Source organism: Eimeria necatrix, genomic scaffold (assembly GCF_000499385.1).
Source record: "Eimeria necatrix Houghton genomic scaffold, Enh_scaff451, whole genome shotgun sequence".
NCBI classification, from domain to species: Eukaryota; Apicomplexa; class Conoidasida; order Eucoccidiorida; family Eimeriidae; genus Eimeria; species Eimeria necatrix.
In genome coordinates, this window is record NW_013654337.1 from 2,501 (window position 1) to 28,264 (window position 25,764).

Sequence of the window (25,764 nt, forward strand, 5' to 3'; positions counted from 1 at the left end):
CGCAAACGCCCGTTTGTTCCGCCCCTGCTGCTGCTGCTGCTGCTGCTTTGCTGCTGCTGCTGCTGCTGCTGCTGCTGCTGCTTTGCTGCTGCTGCTGCTGCTGCTGCAGCTTTCTGCGCAGGTGGACTTGCTGAATTTGCGGCAGCGGCAGGCGCAGCAAGCCTCGCGAGACTCCGTAAATTATTTTATTTTTTTATATTTTTTGAACAAAAAAGAAAAAGTGACGAAAGCCCTCGTCACTAAAGTTAGCCGCAACGGCGCTCGGGTGTACGTACCCGAGTTTGGCCTCGAGGGTAAACTCTGTTATTTGTTTTTATTTATTTATTTTATTTATTTATTTATTTATTTATTTGTTTGTTTGTTTGTTTATTTTGTTTATTTGTTTGTTTATTTATTTGTTTTTTTATTTGTTTGTTTGTTTTATTTGTTTAATGTGTTTTATTTGTTTGTTTTATTTTTAATTTGTTTTGTTCTTTTGTTTGTTTCATTTTATTTTACTTAGTTGGTTTTATTTAATTTGATTCATTATTTAATTCAATTTGTTTTACTTACTTAGGTTTATTTATTTAATTGATTTGATTTGATTGTTTTGTTTAATTAATTTGGTTTGGTTTAATTGATTTGGTTGGATTGGATTTTATTTTATTTGATTAATTAATTTAAGTTGGTTCGGTTTAATTGATAATTAATTCAATTTATTTTACTTTATTTAATTCAATTGATTAGTTGAATTTCATTTAATTTCGTTTGATTTAATTGATTTGTTTGCCATTAAATGCCTTTCACTTTTATTTGCATTTCTGTTTTTTTATTTTACTTTATTTTATTTTAATTTGCATTATTTATTATTTATTTGTTTGTTTTATTTGTTTGTTAATTGTTTGGCTTCTTTGTTTATTTGTGTGTTTATTATTTATTTGTTTATATATTTGTATCTGTTTATTTGTTATATTTATATTTATGTATTTATTTTATTTATTTTCTTTCCATATTTATTTATTTATCATATTGCATTTATTTATTTTGGTTAATTCAATTTATTTCAATTAATTAAATTTAATTGATTTAATTCAAGTTATTTTAATAAATTCAGTTTAATTAATAAATCCAATTAGTTGATTTGTATTTATCTGTTTTAATTCGATTTAATTTAATGAATCCAATTTAATTTGATGAGTCCAATTTAATTCATTCAATTAACTTAATTAATTTAATCAATTTAATTAATCAAATTAATTTTTTATTTTATTTAATTAAATTATTTGAATTGATTAAATTATTTATTTCATTTAATTAAATCAATTAAATTAATTATTCATTTCATTTCATTAAACTAATTAAATTATCTAAATTATTTATTTCATTTAATTGAATTAATTAAATTAAATAAATTATCTATTTTGTTTAATTAAACTAATTAAATTAATTAAATTAATTATTTATTGCATTTAATTGAATTAATTAAATTAAATAAATTATTTATTTTGTTTAATTTAATTAAATTAATTAAATTAATTATTATTTCATTAAATTAAATTAAATTAAATTATTTATTTTATTGCAGGAGTGATATTTACATCTCCCGGGGGTTTGGAGTTTGACGGAAAAAAAGGAGAATTAAAATTTAAAGAAAATTTAATTTCTGTTTTTTCCAAAATCAAAGTTCAAATCCAAGCAGACACGCAGGGACTCTTCAGGTGCTGCTGCTGCTGCTGCTGCTGCTGCTGCTGCTGCTGCTGCTGCTGCTGCTGTTGCTGGTTTTGGGGGTGGTGCTGCTGCTGTGCTGCTGCTGCTGCTGCTGCTGCTGCTGCTGTTGCTGGTTTTGGGGGTGGTGCTGCTGCTGGTGGTGGTGCTGCTGCTGCTGCAGCTGCTGCTGCTGATGGTAATGATCGTGGTGCTGCTGTTGCTGCTGCTGCTGCTGCTGTTGCTGCTGCTGCTGATACTGCTGCTGTTGCTGTTGTTGGGACTTTCAGTGATGCACGGGACGCTCCGCGCCCTCCCGCTGCTGCTGCAGCAGCAGCTGCTGCTGCTGCTGCTGCTGCTGCTTTGAATTACCAAATTGTTGTTTCGTGCCCGCTGATTTCAGCTGTACGTACACCTCGTGTGCGCTGCAGGCCGACTGTCAAAATAACTTATTTGGGCCCGGCAGATTAAAAAGAAATTTATTTTAAATTATTTTAATTATTTTAATTAATTTTATTTATTTATTTATTTATTTTGTTCTTTTATTCCCTTTATTTGTTCTGTTTCCTTGCTTGCCTCTTTAGCAGCAGCTGCTGCTGCTGCTGCAGCTGCAGCAGCTGCTGCTGCAGCAGCAGCAGCACTAGAAGCAGCAGCGCTAGAAGCAGCCACAGTACTCGCAGCAATAGGAATAGCAGCAGCAGCAGCAACAGCAGCAGCAACAGCACTAGCAGCAGCAGCAGCACTAGCAGCAACAGCAGCACGAGCAGCAGCAGCAGCAGCAGCAGCAGCAGCAGCAGCAAAGCAAATAACCTGGCAAGCTAAGAAGAAGCAACAAAGGACTGGACTTCAGCTGCTGCAGCACAGACAGCAGCAAAAGATAAATAAATAAATAAATAAATAAATTTGATTTAATTAAAATAAATAATTAAATAAAAATAAATTAAAAAGAATTAAGGTTTTTGTTTATTTTGCAAAATTGCTTTTTTCAAAAGTCCCAAACTTTCCCGCTGCTGCTGCGTCAGCTGCTGCAGCAGCGAGGGCTTCAGCTGTCTAGACAGCCCGCGTGCTGCTGCTGCTGCTTCTGCTGCTGCTAAATAGCTGCGCCACTCTTTCAAAAAAACCCCAAAAGAAGCAAAAGAGTGCTGCTGCTGCTGCTGCTGCTGCTGCTGCTGCTGCTGCTGCTGATGGTGGTGGTGTTCCTGTGTGGCGCTTGATGGGGGCAGTTGTGCTGCTGCTGCTGCTGCTGCTTGCTGCTGCTCGCCCCCCGCTGAGGCGCTGCTGCTGCTGCTGCTGCTGCTGCTGCGGATGGCTGCTGCTGCTGCTGCTGCGTTTGCCCTGAATTCAGCAGCAGCAAATTTGTTTGCAAAACGAACTGCAGCAGCAGACAGCGGCAGCAGCAGCCGCCGGTGCTGCCGCTGTATGGCTCGGTACAGCTGCACGGCCTGCAGCAGCTGCTCCACTGTGGGCTGCTGCTGCTGCTGCTGCTGCTGCTGATCTTGCTGCTGCTGCTGCTGCTGTTCTTGCTGCTGCTGCTGCTGTTCTTGCTGCTGCTGCGCGCAGCGGGCAGCCTGGCTACTGCATGTGTTGCTGCTGCTGAAAGCTGCCGATCTCGCTGCTGTTGTTGCTGCTGTCGGTCTTGCTGCAGTCGCTGCTGCTCTTCTTGCTGCTGCTGCTGCTGCTGCTGCTGCTGCTGCTGTAGGCTTTTGAACGAGGAAGTTGCATGCAAGGGCAACTGCACGAGGGAGAGCCATGAGGCGTCCAGGCAGAAGAATCTGTGTTTCGAGTTGCTGCTGCTGGCCAAGGGTTTAGGGTTTAGGGTTTAGGGTTTAGGGTTTAGGGTTTAGGGTTTGGGGTTTAGGGCCGTTTATTGGTATTATTTATCTAAATATTTAATTATTTATTATTTTTAATTCATTTATTTATTCAAAACGCCAATTTGCTGCTGCATTCGCCGCTGGCTTTCCGGCGGCTGGGACGGCGGCGGGAGCGCGGGGTGTACATACACCTCAGCAGCAGAGCTGCAAACGGAAAGCGAAGCAAAAAGAGGAAATAAAATAAAATAAAAGAATTAAAATTAAATTAAATTAAATTAAATTAATAATTCTTTTATTTTCTCGCTTTATTCCGCGGTTCAAGAAGAGTTACGGAGCATCAGCTGCTGCTTTCGCTGCTGCTGCTGCTGCTGCTGCATGCAGCAGCAGCAGCAGCAGGTTATTTGCTGTTTATCCTTTCGGTGCCTTTTATTGTTTTTTGTTTTTACGGAAATTAAAACAAAAATTAAAATTGAAAATGATTTGGGCTTTAGTAGCCGCCTCTAAACCCTAAACCCTAAACCCTAAACCCTAAACCCTAAACCCTAAACCCTCGTTTGGTTATGTAGGCAAAACTAAACAAAAAAGTGAACAAAAAGAATAAACAGCAAACAAATAAATAAACAAATAAAAAATAAATAATTTAAATAAATGAATAATAAATAAACAAGAAATGCAAATAATTAAAATTACAAATAATGACAAATGAACCAAAAAGCATTGCTGCTTAATTTCTATGTGTTCATTGTTGCTGCTGCTGCTGCTGCTGCTGCTGCTGCTGCGGCTAATGCTGCTGCTGCTGCTGCTGCTGCTGCTGCGGCTAATGCTGCTGCTGTTGTTGCTGCAGCTGCTGTTGCTGAAGCTGCTGTCCCTGCTGCTGCCGCTGCGGCTATTGCTGCTGCTGTTGTTGCTGCAGCTGCTGTTGTTGAAGCTGCTGTTGCTGCTGCTGCCGCTGCTGCTGCAGCTGTTGCTGCTGCTGCTCCTGTTCCGTTGCTGCTGCGGTTCTTCCTGTTGCTGCTACTGTTGCAGCTGCTCCTGCTGCTGCTCTTGCTGCTGATGTTGCTGCAGCTCCTGCAGCTGCTGCTGCTCCTGCTGCTGCTGCTACTCTTATTGCTGCTGTTGCTGCTACTATTGCTGCTGCTGCTGCTGCTGCCATTATTGCTGTTCTTGCCTCTGCTGCTACTACTATTGCTGCTGCTGCTACGATCATTGCCGCTGCTGCTGCTACTATTGCTGCTGCTGCAGCAATTATTGCTGCTGCTGCTGCGATTATTGCTGCTGCTGCTACGATCATTGCCGCTGCTGCTGCTACTATTGCTGCTGCTGCAGCAATTATTGCTGCTGCTGCTGCGATTATTGCTGCTGCTGCTACGATCATTGCCGCTGCTGCTGCTACTATTGCTGCTGCAGCAGCAGCAATTATTGCTGCTGCTGCTGCGATTATTGCTGCTGCTGCTACGATCATTGCCGCTGCTGCTGCTACTATTGCTGCTGCTGCAGCAATTATTGCTGCTGCTGCTTCGATTATTGCTGCTGCTGCTGCTACTACTGCTCCTGCTGCTACCATTGCTGCTGCTGCTGCCTCTGCTGCTGCTGACTTAATATCTTTTGACTTCTAAAACATTCTTCTGGAGCAAAAAGAAAAAAAAAATAAAAACGAAAAATGAGAATTAAATTAAAAAATAAAAATGCAAAAATGATTTTAGATTGTTGCGGTTCCAGCGCAGCAAAACTGAGCAGCAGCTCTTCGATTCCGCTGCAGCAGCTGCTGCAGCTGCTGCAGCTGTTGCTGCACCTGCTGCTGCCGTTGCTGCGGCAGCAGCTGCTGCTGCTGAGTGCAGCTGCTGTTGTAGCTGCTGCTAGCTTTCTTGCAGCTCATCCTGCTGCTGCAGCAGCAGCCGCTGCAGCTGTAGCTGCTGCTGCATTTCTTGCAGCTCATCCTGCTGCTGCAGCTGCTGCTGCTGCTGCAGCAGCTTCCCTTGCCCATCCTGGTGCTGCTGCTGCTGCTGCTGCAGCTGCTGTAGCTGTTGCTGCTTTTCAGGCAGCTCATCCTGCTGCAGCTGCTGCTCTTGCCCCAGCTGCTGCTGCTGCTCCAGCTGCTGCTCTTGCTGCTGCAGCTGCTGCTCTTGCTGCTGCTGCTGCTCTTGCTGCTGCTGCTGCTGCTGCTGCTGCTGCTGCTGCTATTTGCTGCCCATGGCATATTCGTGTGTGTACATTCGGGCCATCGACCTGAAGCCCCTCATGTCCCCTTGGCGAATCAAATTGCCTTCAAATAAAAATAAATAAATAAATAAATAAATAACTAAATAAATAAATAAATATATAAATAAATAAATAAATAAATAAATAAATAATAAATTAATTAAAATAATAATTTAAAACCCCCATTTAAACCCCTCTTTAAACTCCCTTCAAAGCCCCCCAAAACCCTCTTCTAAACCCTTCTTGAAACCCCTCTGAAACCCTCAAAAACCCTTCAAAACCCTAAACCCTAAACCACAAACCCTAAACCCTAAACCCTACCTGCACCGCAATTTTGTCTCCCAACCCCCCCCTTTAAAACCCTCTTTAAAACCCCCTTCAAACCCCTCTAAACCCTTCCTCTGAAACCCCTCAAAAACCCTCAAAAACCCCAAACCCTAAACCCTAAACCCTAAACCCTAAACCCTAAACCTTACCTGCGTCGCAGTTGAGCCCCCTGCCCCCTAAAACCCTAGTTTAAACCCCACTTTACGCCCCTCTCTAAAACTCCCTTCAAACCCTCCTAAACCCCCCTCTAAACCCCCTTAAAACCCCTCCAAAACCCTTGAAAACCCTAAACCCTAAACCCTAAACCCTAAACCCTAAACCCTACCTGCGTCACAGTTGAGGGGGCTTTCTGCATTTGGGGAGTCGAGAAGAGCCGCGACGGCGAGGCAGACGAAGTGGAGGGACCAGGCGGGAGTCCAGGAGTCCCGCAAAATGTCCAAACAGATGTTTCCTGCGCCAAAAGGGAGGATATCTAAACCCTAAATCAGGGTTTTGAACGCAGATTCAAACCCTCCATCACTCCTAATGCTATTTGCAAAAAAAATGGGAAAAAAAGGAGCAAAAATGATCGAAAAAGAAAAAAATGAAAATAAAATTATTCAAAGAGAAAATCACAAAGACACCAAAATTGGAAAAACAAAATCCAGGAATTTGAAAGCATTTAAAAATAAAAAGTTTAAAAAATAAAAAGAAATAAAAGAATTAAAAGAAATGTAAAGGATTAAAAGAGTAGAAAAGGTTAAAAGAATTTAAAAAATAAAAAGAAATAAAAGAGTAAAAGGAATGTAAAGAATTAAAACAGTAGAAGAAGTTAAAGGAATCTGAAAAATAAAAAGAATTAACAGAATAAAAGTAGTGTAAAGAATTAAAAGAGAAGAAAAAGTTGAAAGAATTTAAAAAATAAAAAGAAATAAAAGAAATAAAACGAGTAAAAGAATTAAAGGAAATAAAAGAACTAAGAGAATAAAAAGAAACAAATTTAAAAGAATAAAAAGAAATAAATTTAAAAGAATAAAAAGAAATAAAAAGAATAAAAAGAAAACAAAAGAAAGTAACTTGCGAAGAATAACAAAATGTTTTTTGGCAAAAAGCGAAAAAAAGTCCAAAAAAAACAAAACAAAGTTCTGAAAACTTCATTTTTTGAAAAAAAAAAGAAAACAAAAAGAAGAAAAAGAATAAAAAGGAATAAAAGGGATTAAAAAGGATTAAAAGGGACTAAAAAGGATCAAAAAAGAATTAAAAATGAATTAAAAATGAATTAAAATGAATTAAAATGAATTAAATTACCTTCTTTAAAATCCACATTTGGGTGAAAACACTTCGTCGCAAAAGATACACTCGGAGGCGACAAAGGGTAAGAAGGAGAACAGCGCAAATCCAAGTTGAAAGTTCCTCCCTAAATAAATAAATAAATAAATAAATAAATAAATAATAAATAATTAAATAAATAATTAAATAATAATAAATAAATAAATAAACAAATAAATAATTAATAAATAAAGAGATGGCAGGTGGTTGGAGGGGAAAGGAAGTTGGGGGGGAGGAGTTAGAAGCTTTTGGTTATTTCGAATGTTTTAATTTCGCGGAATTTATAAAATAAATAAATAAATAAATAAATAAATAATTAATTATATAAATAAATAAATAAATAAATAAATAGTTAATTAATTAATTATATAAATAAATAAATAAATAAATAAATAAATAAATAAATAAATAAATAAATCAAATGGACAAGTAAAGTAGAAACAGAAACAGTTCCAAAAGCATGAAATTCCAACAAGGAACAAAAAGGTTCTAAATTGCAAATAGCGAAAAAAGAAATAAATAAAAAATAAAAATAAAAAATAAAAATAAGAAATAAAAATCAATATAAATATAAATATGTATAAATATAAATATAAATATAAATATAAATATAAATATAAATATAAATATAAATATAAATATAAATATAAATATAAATATAAATATAAACATAAATATAAAAATAAATATACATATAAATATAAATATAAATATAAATATAAATATAAATATAAATATAAATATAAATATAAATATAAATATAAATATAAATATAAAATATAAATATAAAATATAAATATAAAATATAAATGTAAATAAAAAATAAAATAAAAACAAAAAATTACAAAAAACGGCAAAAAAAGAAAATGAAACAAAAAGATTTTCTTTCCGTCTAAATTCCCACAACTATTATTTTCATTTACTATTACTTGTTTATTTATTTATGTTTATTATTTGATTATTTAATTTAATTATTTATGTATTTATGTATTTATGTATTTATTTATTTATTTATTTATTTATTTATTTATTTATTTATTTATTTATTTATTTATTTAAATTACCTCGTAAGGAGAGCCCCTGGGCCCCTTAATGAGCGCCTTCCACTCATGAATGCTTTCTTCGCTGCAAATAAAATAAACAAATTAATAAATTAATTAATTAATTAATTAATTAATTAATTAATTAATTAATTAATTAATTTGTTAATTAATTAATTAATAATAAATTATAAATTATAAGTTATAAATAAATACTGAAAAAAGAAATGAAGGAAATCCAGCTAAAAGAAAAAAAGTTGAAAAACTGCAAAGAAGTGAAATGGCAAACTTGAATGAAAATTAAATATTTAATTTTTTATAAATGAATAAATAAATAAATAAATAAATAAATAAATAAATAAATAAATAATAAATACTCGTAAATAAATAAATAAATAAATAAATAAATAAATAAATAATTGTGAATAAATAAATAAATAATTAATTAATTAATTGAATAAATAAAAGTGATGTGCAATTAAAGAGGCTCTGGGGCTGCTCCAAATTAATTTCTTTTTTCTATTTTTCGAAATTCGAAAATATGATTTTACCTTAACCAATTAATTAAATAATTAATTAAATAGTTTATTATTTATTTATTATTTATTATTTATTATTTATTTATTTATTTATTTATTTATTTATTTATTTATTTATTTATTTATTTACTTATTTACTTATTTAAACTCACTCCGGCATTAAAATAACATCTCCATCTTTGCTTTGCCTCGCCGCCTCTTTTATTTCGTTCAACAGGCGGCTGCGAGAGGTCATTTTAAACCCTAAACCCTAAACCCTAAACCCTAAACCCTAAACCCTAAACCCTAAACCCTAAACCCTAAACCACAAAACCCTAAACCCTAAACCCTAAACCCTAAACCCTAAACCCTAAACCCTAAACCCTAAACCCTAAACCGCAAACCCTAAACCCTAAACCCTAAACCCTAAACCCTAAACCCTAAACCCTAAACCCTAAGCTGACCACTGCCCTAAACCCTAAACCCTAAACCCTAAACCCTAAACCCTAAACCCTAAACCCTAAACCCTAAACCCTAAAACAAAACCCTAAACCCTAAACCCTAAACCCTAAACCCTAAACCCTAAACCCTAAACCCTAAACCCTAAACCGCAAACCCTAAACCCTAAACCCTAAACCCTAAACCCTAAACCCTAAACCCTAAACCCTAAGCTGACCACTGCTAAACCCTAAACCCTAAACCCTAAACCCTAAACCCTAAACCCTAGAGCACCTTGAAGCGGGGCAAACCGAGGGCCCCTCGGTTCTGAGCTCCTAGAGCCTAGAACCTGGAATGGGAGCCCCAGCGGAAAACCCTGAGCGTCAATCCCCAAACCCTAAACCCTAAACCCTAAACCCTAAACCCTAAACCCTCGGGAGCTGCCTCCTGCACGCCGGAGGGGCCCCCGGGCGCGATTCTGGGGTTAAATTGGAGGAGAAGAAGAAGAAAAGAATAAAAAAGAAAAAGAAAAAGAAAAGAATTTCAATTAATGAATTAAATTCCAAAATCCGAAAGGAAAGCTAGCTCGCCGCTCGCTGGGGTGTTGGGGTGTATGTACACCTCGCGCTGCATGCGCGGAAGCTCCAAACGCAAAAAGAAAGAAAATAAAATTCAGTTTTATTTTTCTGAATTTTATATTTTCGCAAATTCTTTTATTGCAAACAACCACTACTGCTGCTGCTGCTGCTGCTGCGAAGGCTGCATGCAGACACCAGCAGCAGCAGCAGCAGCAGCAGCAGCAGCAGCAGCAGCAGCAGCAGCAGCAGGTTATTATTGTGCTTCGCAAACGGAAAAATTGAATTAAAGCAGCAGAGTGCTATTTAACACTTTCGGGATTAGGCCTAACAATATATACCGAGGGCTAACGCCTAGGGTTTAGGGTTTAGGGTTTAGGGTTTAGGGTTTAGGGTTTAGGGTTTAGGGTTTAGGGTTTAGGTACCACTGCGAGAATAGTGACTGCGAAGGCCTCCAGGTGGCGCTTCACGAGGGGCAGTTTGGAAGACAGCGCAGCCAAACGTGGCGCGGTACTACGCGGACGCGAACGTAAACCGCCCGAGGCAGTATTGGGATTAGCATGCCTCGGCAGCGCCACCAGGCACTGCAGCACAAAAAATAAAAAGGAAATAAAAGAAAAGAATTAAATCCAAAAGTCAAACAACAAATGAACAAATAAAGAAGAAATAAAGAAATAAAGAAATAAAGAAATAAAAATAAAATAAAAATAAAAATAAAAATAAAAATGAGAAAGGAAACAAACTCATGAGTCTCTCCCCCTCCAGTGTCTTGACAGCAAAGCGAAGCAACTGCATTTTATATCCCAAAGACAGCACCCAAAGCAGCAGCAGCAGCAGCAGCAGCAGCAGCAGCAGCAGCAGCAGCAGCAGCAGCAGCAGCAGCAGCGGCTCAGGCAGCCAATACAGCGTGCGCCCGGCGAGCAGCAACGGCAGCAGCAGCAACAAAATGGCTAAGCAGCCAGAGCAGCACCAGCAGGGTTGACAGCAGCAGCAGCAGCAGCAGCAGCAGCAGCAGCAGCAGCAACTGCAGCAGCAGCCATTTCATATTCCCACCAGGAGTGCTCAGTCCGAGTGCAGCAGCAGCTGCAGCAGCAGCAGCTGCTGCTGCAGCAACAGCAGCTGCCGCAACAACAACAGCAGCAGCAGCAGCTGCAGCAGGGGCGGCTTCGTGTTCCCAGGAGTGCTGGAGCAGTGCGCAGCCGCAGCAGCAGCAGCAGCAGCTCTTCAAGAGCGCCTCATCTTTTTGCTCGGCGCGAGCAGCCGGCTGGAAGCAAAGCCCGCATGAAAAGACTGGAGGAGAAATAATTGAAATGGAATTAAATAATTGAATTAAATAATTGAATTAAATAATTAAATTAAATAATTAAATTAAATAATTAAATTAAATAATTATTTATAATTGTTTTGTTGCAAAGATTTGTTTTGTTTCGAAGTTTCGAAAAATGGAAAAAACAGCGGCGGCGCGCGGAGCTGCCTATACACCCGAGCGCGCGCTGGGGTGTACGGACAGCTGCTGCGTCTGCGACTTTGCGCAAAAAGTGGAAAATCAAAATTTGAAATTTATTTTTAATTTCGGAGTTTCCAAGAAGACAAAAGGGGACAAATTCGAAGCAGCAAATCCCCAAAAAGAAGGGCCTTCTTCCCATTTGCTGCATGCGCTGCTTGCTGCTGTTGCTGCTAAAGAAGTCACAAAAAGCAAATTAATTAAAGCCAAAAAAAACAAACAAAAGTCCCTTTCCGCAACTGCTGCTGCTGCTGCTGCGGACCGGGAATGCCAGCAGCAGCAGGCGATGCAGCAGCAGCAGCAGACGGTGCAGCAGCAGCAGACCGTGCAGCAGCAGCAGCAGACGCTGCAGCAGCAGGAGACGCAGCAGCAGCAGCAGGTGATGCAGCAGCAGCAGCAGGTGATGCAGCAGCAGCAGCCACTGCAGCAGCAGATGATGCAGCAGCAGCAGCAGCAACTACTGCTGCAGCAGCAGCAGCCACTGCAGCAGCAGCAGCAATATGAGAGCTGCAGTTTGGGGTGTGGGGTGTCTCCGTGTGTGGCGTTGAGGTGTACGTACAGCTGGGAGTTCTGCTGCGACAAGTTCGGGTGTTTTGCTGCTGCAGCAAATCTGAAAAGTAATTTTAAATTACTTTTCGACAAACCTCTTGTTGCTTTCTGCATGCAGCAAATCTGCAGAGACGCAGCACGTGTCCAGCCCCAAACGTCAGCAGCAGCAGCGCTCTTGGACCTGCTGCTGCGCAGCAGCAGCAGCAGCAGCAGCAGCAGCAGCAACAGACGCAGCGACGGTGGCAGCAGCTGCTGCTGCAGCAACAGTTATCACAGCAGCTGCGGTAGCAGCACTGACCACAAGGGCAGCAGCAGCAGCGACAGCAGCAGCAGCAACAACAGCAGCAGCAGCAGCAGCAGCAACAGCAGCAGCAGCAGCAGCAATTTATTTGGTGGGGCTGTTCTGTACGACGAGCTGGAGCTGTTTGGTTTGCTGCAGCAGTTGGATTTGGATTTGTCTCTTTTGCTGCAGCTTTGCTTCTGGGCCTTCTCTCGCTTGCTGCTGGGCGGCGCTGCTGCTGCTGCTGCTGCTGCTGCTGCTGCTGCTGCTGCTGCGCCTCCTTTTAAGGCTTTTGTTGCTTTGGTGGACTTTGCGGCGCCCCATTTGCTGCTGAGGAATGCTCTTGCTGCAGTGGAAAGGGGACAGGAAAATAACCTGCCGCTGCTGCCTGCAGCAGCAGCAGCAGCAGCTGCTGCTGCTGCTGCTCCCCCTGCTGCTGCTGCTGCTGCTGCTGCTGGCCATCATTTGCTGCTGCTATTTCTGTCTCCATTCTATTTGTGGTTTTCTTCTCTCTTGCGGCGGGCACAGCAAATGGAAGAAAAGGAGACAAACAAAATTAATAATAAAATAAACAAAACAAATAAAATAAGCAAAATAAATAAAATAAATAAAATAAATAAAATAAATAAAATAAATAAAATAAATAATAGAATAAATAAAACAAATAAAACAAACAAAACAGCAAATAAAACAAATAAAATAAATAAAACAAATAAAATAAACAAAATAAATAAAATCAATAAAATCAAAAATGGAAAAAAATCCAAAAAAATAAATAAAAGAAAAAGATATAAATTGTGGCTGCTGGCGCTTTCTCTTGCTGCTGCTGAGGCCCTTAAGGGGAAAAAAGAAGAAAATAAAAATAAAAAAGAAATAAAAGAAATTAAAAATAAAAAAGAAATTAAAGAAATAAAAAATGCAAATAAAACAAAAGATTCGAAACAGGCAGAAGCAGCAGACGCAACTGTGTTGCTGCTGCTGCCGCAGCCCTTCACTGCAGCAGCAGCAGCAGCAGCAGACACTGCAGCAGCAGCAGCAGCGGCAGACGCTGCAGCAGCAGCAACAGCTACTGCAGCAACAGCAGCGGCAGCTACTGCAGCAGCAGCAGAAGCAAATACTGCAGCAGCAGCAGCAGCAGCAAATGCTGCGGCAGCGGGAGGCACTGCAGCAGCAGCAGCAGCAGCAGCAGCAGCAGCAGCAGGAAGGCGGGGGGAAGGCGGGGAGCAGCAAAACAGCAGCAAGAACAGCTCGTGTGTCTCTTTGCTTCTTGCTGCTGCTGAAGCTCCCTTTCCGTTGTCTCTTTTTGTCTCCTTTGCAGCAGCAAAGCCCCCAAAACAAGCCCCTCTCCCCGCTGCTGCTGCTGCTGCTGCTGCTGCTGCTGCTGCTGCTGCTGTGGAGCCCCGCAGCAGCGCGCAGCTGCGGTGTACGTACACCTCGGCGGCGGCCCCCGCCGTTTCGTTCGGCGCCGAAGAAACAGCTTTTTGGATTTCTTTCTTTTTGCATCGCCAAAAGAAATTCAAAAGGGAAAATTAAAAGAATTAAATCCTTTTGATTGCATTTAAATGCAATTAAATGCATTTAAATGGATTTAATTGCATTTAAATGCAATTATATGCATTTAGTTAATGCAATTAAATGCATTTAATTGCATTTAATTAATGCAATTAAATGGATTTAAATGCATTTAAATGCAACTAAATGCAATTAAATGCATTTAAATGCATTTAAATGCATTTAAATGCAATTAAATGCAAATAAAGGAACTTTAGAAATAAATAAATTCAAAAAAGAAGAATAAAAAGTGGAGAAGTCAGTTCAGCCGAAACAAGTACTCTACACTGTCTTTGCCGATTTATTTACCCTTTTGAGATGTTGTTTATTTATTTATTTATTTGTTTATTATTTCTTTTTCATTATTTGTTTATTTATTTATTTTTCATTATTTGATTAATTAGTTAATTAGTTTTTTAGTTTGTTTAGCATTTGCGCTTTCTTCAATTTGCTGCTTCGCAGCAGGAAAAGGAGATAAAGGGAAAAGACAAATAAGTAAAAATAAAAATTTAATTTAATTTAATTTAATTTAATTTAATTTAATTAAAAATTAAATTAAATTAATAAAAAAGACAATAAAGCATTTAGAAATAGCACAAAGTATAAAGAAATGCATTTTATTTATTAAAAAGATATATATATATCTGTATATCTATATATGTAGTTATTTATTTATTTATTATTTATATATGTATTTATTATTATTATTATTAAAAATTACAAAATCTAGGAAAGTTATTTATTCAAATATATATGTATAGAAGAGTTGAGCCACTGTTTTTGGCGTCTGAGCAACAAAAAATAAATAAAAAAAGTAAAAAGAAATAAAGAATAAAAATTAAATAAATGGAATAAAATAAAATAAAATAAAATAAAATAAAATAAAATAAAATAAAATACAAAAACAAAAAACACAAAAAGCGGCGACTTTGCGCACAGCAACCAGGTGTACGTACACCCCGCAAAACCCAAAGCCTCCAAAAAAGCGAAATTTGCAAATTTTGTCTTTTAAAAGAACTTTGGAGATATAAAATGAAATATATTTCCGAAGAATGAATTATAACTCTGCTAAATGAATTATATTTCCAAAAAATGGACTTTATTTCCGAAAATAAATCAAAGTTTTGATTCGAGACGGCGGCTGAAGCAGGAGCATGAAAAGCTTCTTTGTCATTTTTTCAAAAAGGTTTTCTTTAAATGCATTTGTGATAATAATCTTTTATTTTTTAAATGCACTTATGTCAATAGTCTTTTATTTCAAATAATCTTTTATTTTGACAAATAGCTTTATTCTGCTAAGTTTTTATTCTTATGGATGCATTTATGCTAATAGTCTTTTATTTTATAAATGCATATTTATGCCAATAATCATTTTTGCATAAAGGCATTTATGCTAATAATAATAAGTTCTCGTTTATGCAAATATATTTATAAATATATTTATTCAAAAGAACTTGTTTATAAATTTTTACATTAATATGCATGCGAATATGCATAATAATACCCTTATAGATAATAATTACACCAGTAATAATAATAACAATAATAATAATAATAATAATAATAATAATAATAATAATAATAATAATGGTAATAATAAACGCAACAATAACATTTATAACAATGAAAGTAAACTGTAACAATTAGTTAAATAATAAATAATTGCAATATAATAATAATAAATAAAAATACCAAAAATAATAAATAATAATACCAATAATAATAATATATAAAAAGAACAGCAGCAATTCGTTCGCAGTACAAATAACGATTCTAGTAATAAGAGTAATAATAATAAAATGTTAATAACATAAATAGTACAATTAATAATTAGAATAGCAATAATACTAGCAACAATAATAAATAGTACAATTAATAATTAGAATAGTAATAATACTAGCAACAATAATAAATAGTGCAATTAATAATTAGAATAGTAATAATACTAGCAACAATAATAAATAGTGCAATTAATAATTAGAATAGCAATAATACTAGCAACAATAATAAATAGTGCAATTAATAATTAGAATAGCAATAATACTAGCAACAAAAATAAAAGTACAACAATTAAGAATAATGCCAATAATAGTAATAAAACAATACCAACAATGCTAATGCTAACAACACTAATAATAATACTAACAGTAACAAAAATAATAATACTAGTACTAATAATAATACTCTGATAATAATAAAAGTAATACTAATATTCCTATAATAATAGTAATAATAATAATACCCTGAAAATAATAGTAATAATATATAATAGTAATAATAATACTCTACAAATATGCTGCTAATAATAGTAATTACCAGTAATAGAAATACCTATAAAATGCCAGTAACAGCAATGAAAGTGTTAATGGCAGAAATGGCAGAAGTGGCAGAAATGGCAGAAATCATAAATGCAAATTTTTCTGTTTGAGTCGGGGATTTGAAAGAAAGAAAAGAATCTGTTTGAAACAGCTGAGGTGTACGTACACCTGGAGCTGGAGGGCGAGCCTCGGGCTTGCCTCCGCATGAATTTAATTCAATTATTTAATTTAATTTAATTATTTAATTAGTATTTATTTTTATTATTAATTAGTCCTTTATAAAACTTCCACAAAAGTCACGAAAGTAAGAGACACACGTGGCGACTTGCGGTCGAAAACACATAAACAACCATTTTTAATTCTCGGTTTTCTTTAATTGAATTTATTTTATTTATTTCCATTATTTTAATTAATTTATTTTTAATTTAAAAAACGGAAAAGTTAAAAAGAACGGCTGCTTCTCTCTCCACGAATGCATGCAATGCATGCATTTCGCGGACACTTCAATTAATTATTTATTTATTCATTTATTTGCATAATTCATTTTAAAAAGAATTTTTTAAAAACAAAATTATTAAACACCCAAACACGCTTCTTGTTGCTGCTCCTGTCTCCTTCGGAGACAGCAAATCCTCTGCTGCTGCAGCAGCAGCAGCAGCAGCAGCAGCAGCAGCAATTGCTTCGGAGGTAATAATAGGCATTCTTTAAAAAGCTGTTCTCCAGCTTTGTTTGCAAGATGGAGTGACCTCGAAGCAATGTTTGCATGAATGCGCAAATAAGTGCAAAAGGAAACAAATAAATGAATAAATAAATGAAAAAAGAAATACTTTTGAAGCAGTCCGTCCCAATCCACCTCTGTAAAGACACTTTACAAAGCAAGAAAGCCTTCGCCCGCTGCAGCGGAGGCTGAGGTGTACAGACAGCTCGCGGGGCCCCGCAGAAAGCACACCGACACATCGGGGCTTCGAAAGGCATTTATTTATTTAATTTCGAAGAAAGAAAGTTAATTTTTAAAGAAAAGAAAGACATTTAGCGCAAATTCGAAGCATTTGGGACTTCTCTCGGCACTTGGAGCTGCAAAGCGTTAAAAAACAAAGAGAAAGAACGCAGCCGATTTCAGGTGTACGCGCACCTCCAGGTGTACGTACACCCCAAATGCGCGCGCGGAGCGCATGCATGCGGTTCGCTTTTGCCGGATTTTTCGCCACATTCACAATTATAATTATTCTAATTATTATTTTTATTCTTTTTTATTGTTTTACTTCATTTATTTCGCAATTCGTTGCACTTTTGCCGCCCGAAAGGCGGAGTGGAAAAGCCCCGATCGCAGCCACGACCCATTAACCGAAACGCCACTAACTTCTCCGAAATCAACAATAAATGGCAGATTTAAAGATTAAATGGTTTATTAAACATTTAAATTTAAAAATTAATTAAATTAATCGATTAATGGTCCTTTTTCTTGCCAGCTTTCCCCCATTTCGTTGCGCGTTCAACTTTTCGCAAAGACCGCGGCGGCAGCAACTCCGCAGCAGCAAAAGTGCAGATTCGAGAAAGAAAATAAAACAATAAAGAAAATAAAAACAAAATTAATTTCAATTATTTCTTTTCCACTTCTTCGTTTGCACTTTCCAAACTTCGCTCATCTTAATGCCTTTGTTGCTCGCCGCTCGTCCAAATTGACAGACAAAACCTCAGCGCCGCAACCTGCTGCTGCTGCTGCTGCTGCTGCTGCTGCTGCTGCTGCTGCTGCTGCTGTTTGGCTTTAACTTTCTTTTCGAATTTCATTTTCTTTAGAAGTCCTTTACGCAGCTGCTGCTGCAGCAGCGCGGCCGCGCGGCTCAAAGAAAGCAGCAGCCGGCGTTGAACGCCTCTCTCTGCTGCTGCTGCTGCGCTGCTGCTGCTGCTGCTGCTGCTGCTGCTGCTGCTGGCCGCCTCCTGCTTCGCAGCGCGCTCGCTACTGCAGCAAGAGCAACAAAATATAACTTCTGAGTTTCCTTTTGCATGCTGCTTGGCAGCAGTCCGCTGAAGAGGCAGTTTTGGAAGAGCTGTATGTACACCCGAATTTCCCGGAAACTTGCTGCAGCAGCAACTGCTTCCAAATGCACTTTTATTTCTTTTGCTTTTCCCCCCCAAACTCCAAAAGGATATAACAGTCTGCATTGCTTCTGCAAGTCCAGAAGACAGTGCTTCACAGCTTCCTGCTGCAGCTTGAACAGCTCCGGGCACCCCTGCAGCAGCTTTGCTGGGGCCTCTGCTGCAGCAGTCCCGCTGCATGCTGCTGCGGCTGCTGCTGCTTCTGCTGGGCATTTCCAGGCTGCCTCGCGCCTCCTTAGCAGCAATTGCTGTCAGAAGATCAGCAGCAAAAGTTGAATCTTTTAATTCTTTTAATTCTTTTAATTCTTTTAATTCTTTTAATTCTTTTGTTTCTTTTATTTCTTTTATTTCTTTTATTTCTTTTGCTTCAATTGTGTCTCGCAGCGGCAGCAAAAGGGCCCGCAGCTGCTCCTCCGCCAGCAGTCTTTCTTTGATTCTTTTTGCTGCTGCTATTTCCTTCTCGAAGTCCAGTTCTGCTGCTGCTTCTGCTGCTCCTTCTGCTGCTGCTGCTGCTGCTGCTGCTGCTTCTGCTGCAGCAAATCCGTCCAGCTGCATCGAGAGCAGCAGCTCCCCCAGGGCCTCCTTCGAGCAGTTCGGAGAAGCAGCAGCAGCCTTCAGCTGCTGCAGCTGCAGCAGCTGCTGCTGCGTCTCTTCGGCCTCGTCTTCCTCCCCTGCTGCTGCTGCTGCTGCTGCTGCTGCTGCTGCTGCTTCTTCTTCTTCGGTGCACTGCTTCAGCTCTCTCAGCGTGACCAGCAAATCGTTCGGAGTCAGCCCGCCAGTCCGGAAGTCCCTGTCCTCTCCCCCCTCTCCCGCTGCTGCTGCTGCTGCTGCAGCAGCAGCAGCAGCAGCAGCAGCAGCGCCCCCGCGCCCGTGCTGCTGCTGCTGCTGGTGCCTGCCCTGCTGCTGCTGCTGCTGGTGCTGCTGCATCGCCAACTTATCGTGCGCGGCTCGTTTTTCGCCAGCAGCTCCCTCCGGCGCAGCCGCGCCGCCGCTGCTGCTGCTGCTGCTGCTGCTGCTGCTGCTGCTGCGCCTAGCAGCAGCAACAAAGTCGCAGGCGAGCTTAAATGCTGCTTCCACTCCCCCCTTCGTGCTGGGGTGGAAAGTCCGAGCCAGCCGCAGCCCCGAGGGGCCCCTCACAACAGCAAACCAGCGGCTGCTGCTGGAGGCCCAGGAGACCCCTGGGGGCCAGGGTTTGAGGGCCTGGGCCCTGCGCAGCAGCAGGGCCCTGCGGCCGCCGCTGCTGCTGCTGCTGCTGCTGCTGCTGCTGCTCCGCCGCCGCCGCCCCGCCCCGCTGCTGCTGCTGCTGCTGCTGCCGCTGCTGCTGCTGCTCGCCGCGGCAGCGGGGGGGGACGACGCGCGAACGCGGCCCGAGAGCCCGCTCCGCAACCCGCTGCTGCTGCTGCTGCTCCCGCTGCTGCTGCTGCTGCTGCTGCTGCTGCTCCCGCTGCTGCTGCTGCTGCTGCTGCTGCTGCTGCTGGGGGTGGGGGTTGTTGTGGTGGGCGGCGTGGCCGCGGTGGTGCTGGTGGAGGAGTCCAGCGTGGGAGGGGCAGCGGCAGCTGCCGATGAGAGCGCAGCAGGGCTGCTGCTGCTGCTGCTGCTGCTGCTGCTGCTGCTGCTGCGGTGGTTGTGGTGGCGCAGCAGCAGCAGCTGACGGCTCTCGCTCAGCAAACGAGCAGCAGCAGCTTCGGAAGAGACACCCGAAGAGCCCTCCGCGCTCGAGCAGCAAGCCACGCTGTTGCTGCTGCTGCTGTTGCTGCTGCCGGGCTCCGACGCGCAGCGGCTGCTGCTGCTGCGGCTGCTGCTGCTGCTGCTGGGCGGCGGCACTGCCTGCTGCTGCTGCTGCAGCTGCTGCTCCGGCTCAAGGCGAAGAGTCTCTTCTTTCAGCCGACACAGCTTAAAGTCCCGCAGCAAATCCACAGCGGACCTGTAGGCCTCCCGCACTGCTTGCACTGCTGCTGCTGCTGCTGCTGCTGTTGCTGCTGCTGCTGCTGCTGCTGCTGGGTGAGCAGCAGACTCGTCGTCCGACGCCATGCCCTCCAGCTCCTCTTCCTCCTCCTGCTTCTGCTGCTGCTGCTGCTGCTGCTGCTGCTGCTGTGTCTCTGCGGTGTCCTTCCCGTCGGCCTCTACGCAGGCTTCCCCATCTTCTTCTTCTTCTTCTTGCTGCTGCTGCTGCTGCTGCTGCTGCTCGTCTTTGCATCCTTCGGTTTTGCTGCTGTCGTCTTCAGCAGCTTCTCTCTCCTCTTCCTCCTGGGCCTCCAGTCTGTCTCTGCCGACTTTGAAGAGCTCGAGGGCCAAGTCCCTGAGCCTGCTGCTGCTGCTGCTGCCCCTGCTGCTGCTGCTGCTGCTCTTGCTGCTGCTGCTCCACAAACGCTCCAGTGTCTCCTCCTGTCCCTCCGCCAACCCCACTGGAATCCGGGCCAAAACCTGCGGGCTGCTGCGCCTCCCCTTGGGCTCCGTGACTACCCAGCAGCAGCAGCAGCAGCAGCAGCTGCTGCTGCTGCTGCTGCTGCTGCTGCTGCATGCGGTGCAGCTGCTCTCTCCCCACACCACCCCGCGCTCCCATGGCCGCAGCTCGTTGGCTGCGTGGGCCAGCAGCGCAGCAACTAGTTTGCTGCGGCTGCTGTGCGCCTCTGCTGCTGCTGCTGCTGCTGCTGCTGCTTCTTCGTCGCGCCTCCTGCTGCTGCTCTCTTGGCCGTTCAGCAGGCACGGCAGCAGCAGCAAACCCTCAGCAGCAGCAGCAGCAACCTGGGGCGAAGCAGCAGCGCTGGACAGCGGCGTCTCCGTGGAGCCGCAGCTAACTGAGTGGTGCCAGGGGCCTGCTGCTGCAGCAGCTGCTGCTGCTGCTGCAGCAGAAAAAGACAAAGACACTTGCAGCAGCTGTGAGCACTGCAGCTGTACATACAGCAGAACAAGCACTCCTCGCCGAATCTCAACTACTTTTAATTAATTTAACTAATTAATTAATTAATTAATTAATTAAATTTATTTATTTAATTTTATTTGTCAATTTCTACTTGCTGCTGCATCTTTGTGTCGGTTTGGTTTGGTTTTTGCGTCTGCGTCTGCAGCAGCGTCGCTGCCAGCAGCAGCAGCGCCAGCAGCAGCAGCAGCAGCAGCAGCCTGCTGCAGCGCGAGCAGCAGCGCGCGGAGTTCGCCCTCCGCCTCGCGCCGATCCCTGCGTTCCGCAGCAGCAGCAGCAGCAGCAGCAGCAGCAGGAGTCCAGCCGCGCGCGCCCGCGCCCTCCCCCGCCGCCCCGCCGCCGCCGCTGCTGCTGCTGCTGCTGCTGCTGCTGCTGCTGCTGCTGCTGCTGCCCTTAGCAGCCACTTGAGCCAGCCGCTGCGATATGGCTAGCTGGCGAGCCCCCAGAAAGCCATGTTTATAAACTGGAAAATAAGTTTTTAAATTTCGACCTCCCAAATAAACTGAAGACACCCAGCGTTCTTGGCTGCGGTCGAAGAAGACCCCGGTGACCTTGGGCAGCGACTGCAGCAGCAGCGAGCACGCTGCTGCAGCAGGACCTGCTGCTGCTGCTGCTGCTGCTGCTGCTGCTGCTGCTGCTGCGGGCGCGGGCAGCGGCGGCGCTGCGGACGAGGAGGAAGCCGCCAGCGAAGACGGCGGAGAGGGAGAGCTGCACGCCAGACTGCTGCTGCTGCTGCTGCTGCTGCTGCTGCTGCTGCTGCTGCTGCTGCTGCTGCTGCTGCTGCAGGCGCCTGCGGCGGCGCGGCGACGCAGCGCGCTTGGCTCCATTATTCCCGCAGATCTGCACCACCACCAGCACCACCAGCAGCAACGACGGATCATGCTGCTGCTGCTGCTGCTGCTGCTGCTGCTGCTGCTGCTGCTAGACTGTTCTAATTCTTATTAATTATTATTATTATTATATATTATTTATTATTATTTATTATTATTATTTATTAATTATTATTACCCTGCGTTTCTCTTTCTTTGGCTGGAAACGAGGGGCTGCTGCGCGGCGTCGGAGAAGAAGGAAAAAGGAGGCAGCTGCTGCTGCTGCTGCTGCCGTGCTGCTGCTGCTGCTTCCGCTGCAGTGACCTGCTGCAGCAAATGGGCGACTGCAGCTCTGCCTTCTCCCCTATCCCTCGTTTCCCTTTCGTAGAGAGTCTTCAGTTCTGCTGCTGCTGCTGCTGCTGCTGCTGCAGGCGACGGGATGGGCTGCAGCAAGTCCCTGCTGTGCTGCTGCAGCTGCTGCAGCTGCTGCAGCTGCTGCAGCAGCTGCTGCTGCCTGCCCCCCACTGCATGCGCTCGCTCTACATCTGCCATCAGGGGATATCTTTGTGTCTCCTTTTTTCTTTTTTCTCCTTTGGCTTTTTTAGCTTTTGTCTTGCTTTTGTCTCCTTTTAAAACCTTCCCATTTGCTGCTGCAGGGCCTCCGCTTCGCAGCAGCAGCAGCAGCCTGCGGCTCCTCAAAGCAGCAGCGCCAATTCTGCTGCGCCTAATACCCCGCTGCTGCTGCTGCTGCTGCTGCTGCTGCTGCTGCTGCTGCTGCAGGTGCTGCGTGCGGGGCCAGCGGAAAGCAGCAGCTGCGCAACGGGTCCAGAAACTGCAGCAACGGGAGGCGTTGCTGCAGCAGCAGCAGCAGCAGCAGCTGCAGCAGGAGGGGCTACGCTGTCGGTGTCTTAAAAAACAAGCAGCTATTTGCTGCGCATATCTTATAAAACTGCGTTGGAGGCCTCGGAGACAAGAGGCAGCCAGAGGCGGCGCAGCGGCAGAGCCGCAAAGCTGCAGCAGCAGCTGCTGCTGCTGCTGCAGCAGCAAACTCCAAAGACCCCTAACCCAGAGCAGCGCAGCACGCAAGGGCCCCCGCTGCGTCTCGGGGCTGAGGGTGCATGCATAAACTGCGGTGTCCCGACTGTGGGCTGGTTGGGGGGCTGCAGAGCAGGAGTTGCTGCAGAACTGCTGCTGCTCTGCTGCTGCTGCTGCTGCTGCTGCTGCTCTGCTGCTGCTGCTGCTGCTGCGCTGCCGCGAGGCGCTCCTTTGAGCCCACGCCCGCTCCGCCGCTCAGTGCAAATAGGTTTAAAAGAAAAAGAAAAGTTTGCGTCGAAAATTAAAATGAATAACCCGAAGAAACGGCAGAGGCTCCCGTGCGCGACGCTGGTGGAGCTGCAGCAGACCGCAGCAGCACAGCAGGTGTCACTGGCCGCCAGGCGGCTTTTAAGAAAAAACAGTGTTTATTTAAAAGAAATAAAAACTCCCAAATTCAGAAATTCGCAAAAAAACAAATGATGCGGCGCGCTGCAGCGCCTGCAGGTTGAGGACAAGCTCTGTGCCCACGGTGAGAGAGGCAGCAGCAGCAGCAGCAGCAGCAGCAGCGGCAGCAGCAGCAGCGGCAGCAGCGGCGGCGCAACAAAGATGCCCTACAATGCTGCACTTTGCCTGCACACAAATTCACAGTACCCAACTGACGTGCAACTGCTGTTGCTGCAGCAAACGAGTTGCTGCTGCTGCTGCGCTGCTGCAGCAACAGGGAGCAGCAGTGCGTCTATGGTGTTCAGCAGAAACCTTATACCCCTCAAGGTCTAGTGCGAACTCAGTTGTTTCCGCGCCGTTTTGGGCTCTAAAACCCCCGAAAAAATCCCTTTTTGCATTTTAAAACAAAAAACAACAAAGCAGAAACCCAGAAACTCGAAAAAGAAAAAGAAACGACGCAAATTGAATGCAGATAACCTCTGCTGGCGCGCCCGTCTTGATCCGCCGTCGATACTTCCTTGATCACGGCTGGGCTGTGCAGCTCGCCGGCGCAACCACTTGATGTTTTAAAAGGTTTTTCGTTTTTATTTATCTTTTATTGTTCATTATTGCTGCTTTTACCCCCTAGATCATCAGCAAAGACGCGCAGTTTCCCGCTGCACACCGGCGCAACCTGGCTGCTGCTGCTGCGACGGCGCTGCCTGCGGCGCCTCTGCTGCTGCAGCACTTAGCGACGCAGTAGCAGCCACCTGCATGCGTTCTTAGCTGCTGTTGCGCAGCAGGAACCCAAGAGAACCACCGCGGCGCTTGCTGCCGCCAGCTGCAGCAGCTGCTGCTGCGCCTGCGGAGCTGCAGCAGCAGCCGCAGCAGCAGCACTCAACTCCCCAAGCACCTCAGCCAGCAACAGGGCCCCAGAGGTCCTTAACTTCAGCTGGGGGGGCCTTCCGTGCTGCTGCTGCTGCAGCTTGCTGAAAGCAGCAAAGACCCCGCGCAGCTGCTGTTGGCAGAGCAGCAGAAGGTCAGCTGCTGCAGCAGCACACCCAAAAGCCGTTCGCCTCTGCGCCGGCAAAGCAGCAAAAGCAACACATTCCTTAAAAGCTCCTCGAAACCCTAGCATAAATAGCAGCAAATAGGGGGCTTAGCAGCAGCAGCAGCAGCAGCAGCAGCAGCAGCAGAAGCCCTGGCTGGTCCTCAGCCTCCAAATGAACTGCAAGTGCTGCGCTGCACTTTGCCAGCAGCAGCCTGCAGCAGCAGCGCCCGTGGGCTGCTGCTGCTGCTGCTCAAAGAGCTGCGTAAAGCAGCTTTTCAGAAACTTAGTCGCAATTTGCTGCTGCTGCAGTGCCTCGGGGGGCCCCAGGGGGCCCCTGGGGGTCTTCGGTGTGCAGCAAAGAAGGCTTAAAGACTCACTCAAGAAACCAATATGGGGGCTAACAGCTGCAGAGTCTGAGTGCTGCATGCAGCCCCAAACCCTCCTAGACCCTCCTAAACCCTCCTAAACCCTCCTAAACCCTCCTAAACCCTCTTAAACCCTCCTAAACCCTCCTAAACCCTCTTAAACCCTCCCAAACCCTCCTAAACCCTCTTAAACCCTCTTAAACCCTCCTAAACCCTCTTAAACCCTCCTAAACCCTCCTAAACCCTCCTAAACCCTCTTAAACCCTCCTAAACCCTCTTAAACCCTCCTAAACCCTCTTAAACCCTCTTAAACCCTCCTAAACCCTCTTAAACCCTCCTAAACCCTCTTAAACCCTCCTGAAACCCCTTCTTGTGCTGCGGCAAACGGGCAGCAGAAGCTGCAGCTCTTGCTTTCCCGCTAAGACACTTCTGGGGCTTTCACTACAGCCCTTGAAAGCCGCAGCTTTTTGTTCAACAGTTTTGGTTTTGGTGCTGTTAGTTGCAGCTGTGCAGCTTTTAGTTTAGAAGCTGCATTAAATGGCATTTATTGCAGAAAGTTCAGAAGTTTAAAATATAATCCGAGTTCCGTGAAATGCTTCTAATCGGGAAAGCTGAGCTGCTGCAGCAGCAGCTGCTGCAGCAGCAGCAGCTGCAGCAGCAGCAGCTGCCCGAAGAACAGCAGTTTTGCTGCATGCAGCGCAGAGAGCTCTGTGGAGAGTTCTGCGCTGCCCGCTGCTGCCATCCTCCTGCTGCAGCCGCCGCCCCTGCTGCTGCTGCTGCTGCTGCTGCTGCTGCAGCAGCTTAGCTGTCACATAAAGCCCCACAGGGCTTTCTGCACCGCATGCAGCAAAGCTGTTTGTTCTGCTGCTGTGCAGGCCGGGCTTGGGTGTTCATCAGCACTTTTGAAGTTCAGTTCAAAACAAAAAGCCTCCAGAAGTTTTTAAAAGCTGAGACGGAGGC

General features: G+C 43.7%; 5 protein-coding genes across 5 annotated transcripts; 2 read left to right on the forward strand and 3 right to left on the reverse strand.

Annotated features, from left to right (window-relative positions):
- Window positions 1-2,633: 2,633 nt before the first annotated feature.
- Window positions 2,634-3,434, reverse strand: ENH_00055210 (hypothetical protein, conserved; the record flags this gene model as incomplete). Its single annotated transcript, XM_013581563.1, has 1 exon — window positions 2,634-3,434. One exon carries the CDS (start codon window positions 3,432-3,434, stop codon window positions 2,634-2,636), a length of 801 nt encoding a protein of 266 aa, XP_013437017.1.
- A 949-nt stretch (window positions 3,435-4,383) lies between these two features.
- Window positions 4,384-5,061, reverse strand: ENH_00055220 (hypothetical protein; the record flags this gene model as incomplete). Its single annotated transcript, XM_013581564.1, has 1 exon — window positions 4,384-5,061. The coding sequence occupies one exon, from the start codon at window positions 5,059-5,061 to the stop codon at window positions 4,384-4,386; it is 678 nt and encodes a 225-aa protein (XP_013437018.1).
- Window positions 5,062-5,157: 96 nt separating this feature from the next.
- Window positions 5,158-5,727, forward strand: ENH_00055230 (hypothetical protein; the record flags this gene model as incomplete). The annotated part of the gene is made up of 1 exon (XM_013581565.1): window positions 5,158-5,727. One exon carries the CDS (start codon window positions 5,158-5,160, stop codon window positions 5,725-5,727), a length of 570 nt encoding a protein of 189 aa, XP_013437019.1.
- A 5,617-nt stretch (window positions 5,728-11,344) lies between these two features.
- Window positions 11,345-13,768, forward strand: ENH_00055240 (hypothetical protein, conserved; the record flags this gene model as incomplete). Its single annotated transcript, XM_013581566.1, has 3 exons — window positions 11,345-11,955; window positions 12,074-12,347; window positions 13,223-13,768. 3 exons carry the CDS (start codon window positions 11,345-11,347, stop codon window positions 13,766-13,768), a joined length of 1,431 nt encoding a protein of 476 aa, XP_013437020.1.
- Window positions 13,769-17,751: 3,983 nt separating this feature from the next.
- ENH_00055250 (hypothetical protein, conserved) lies at window positions 17,752-22,482 on the reverse strand (the record flags this gene model as incomplete). Its single annotated transcript, XM_013581567.1, has 2 exons — window positions 17,752-19,600; window positions 22,130-22,482. The coding sequence occupies 2 exons, from the start codon at window positions 22,480-22,482 to the stop codon at window positions 17,752-17,754; spliced, it is 2,202 nt and encodes a 733-aa protein (XP_013437021.1).
- Between the last annotated feature and the right edge of the window lie 3,282 nt (window positions 22,483-25,764).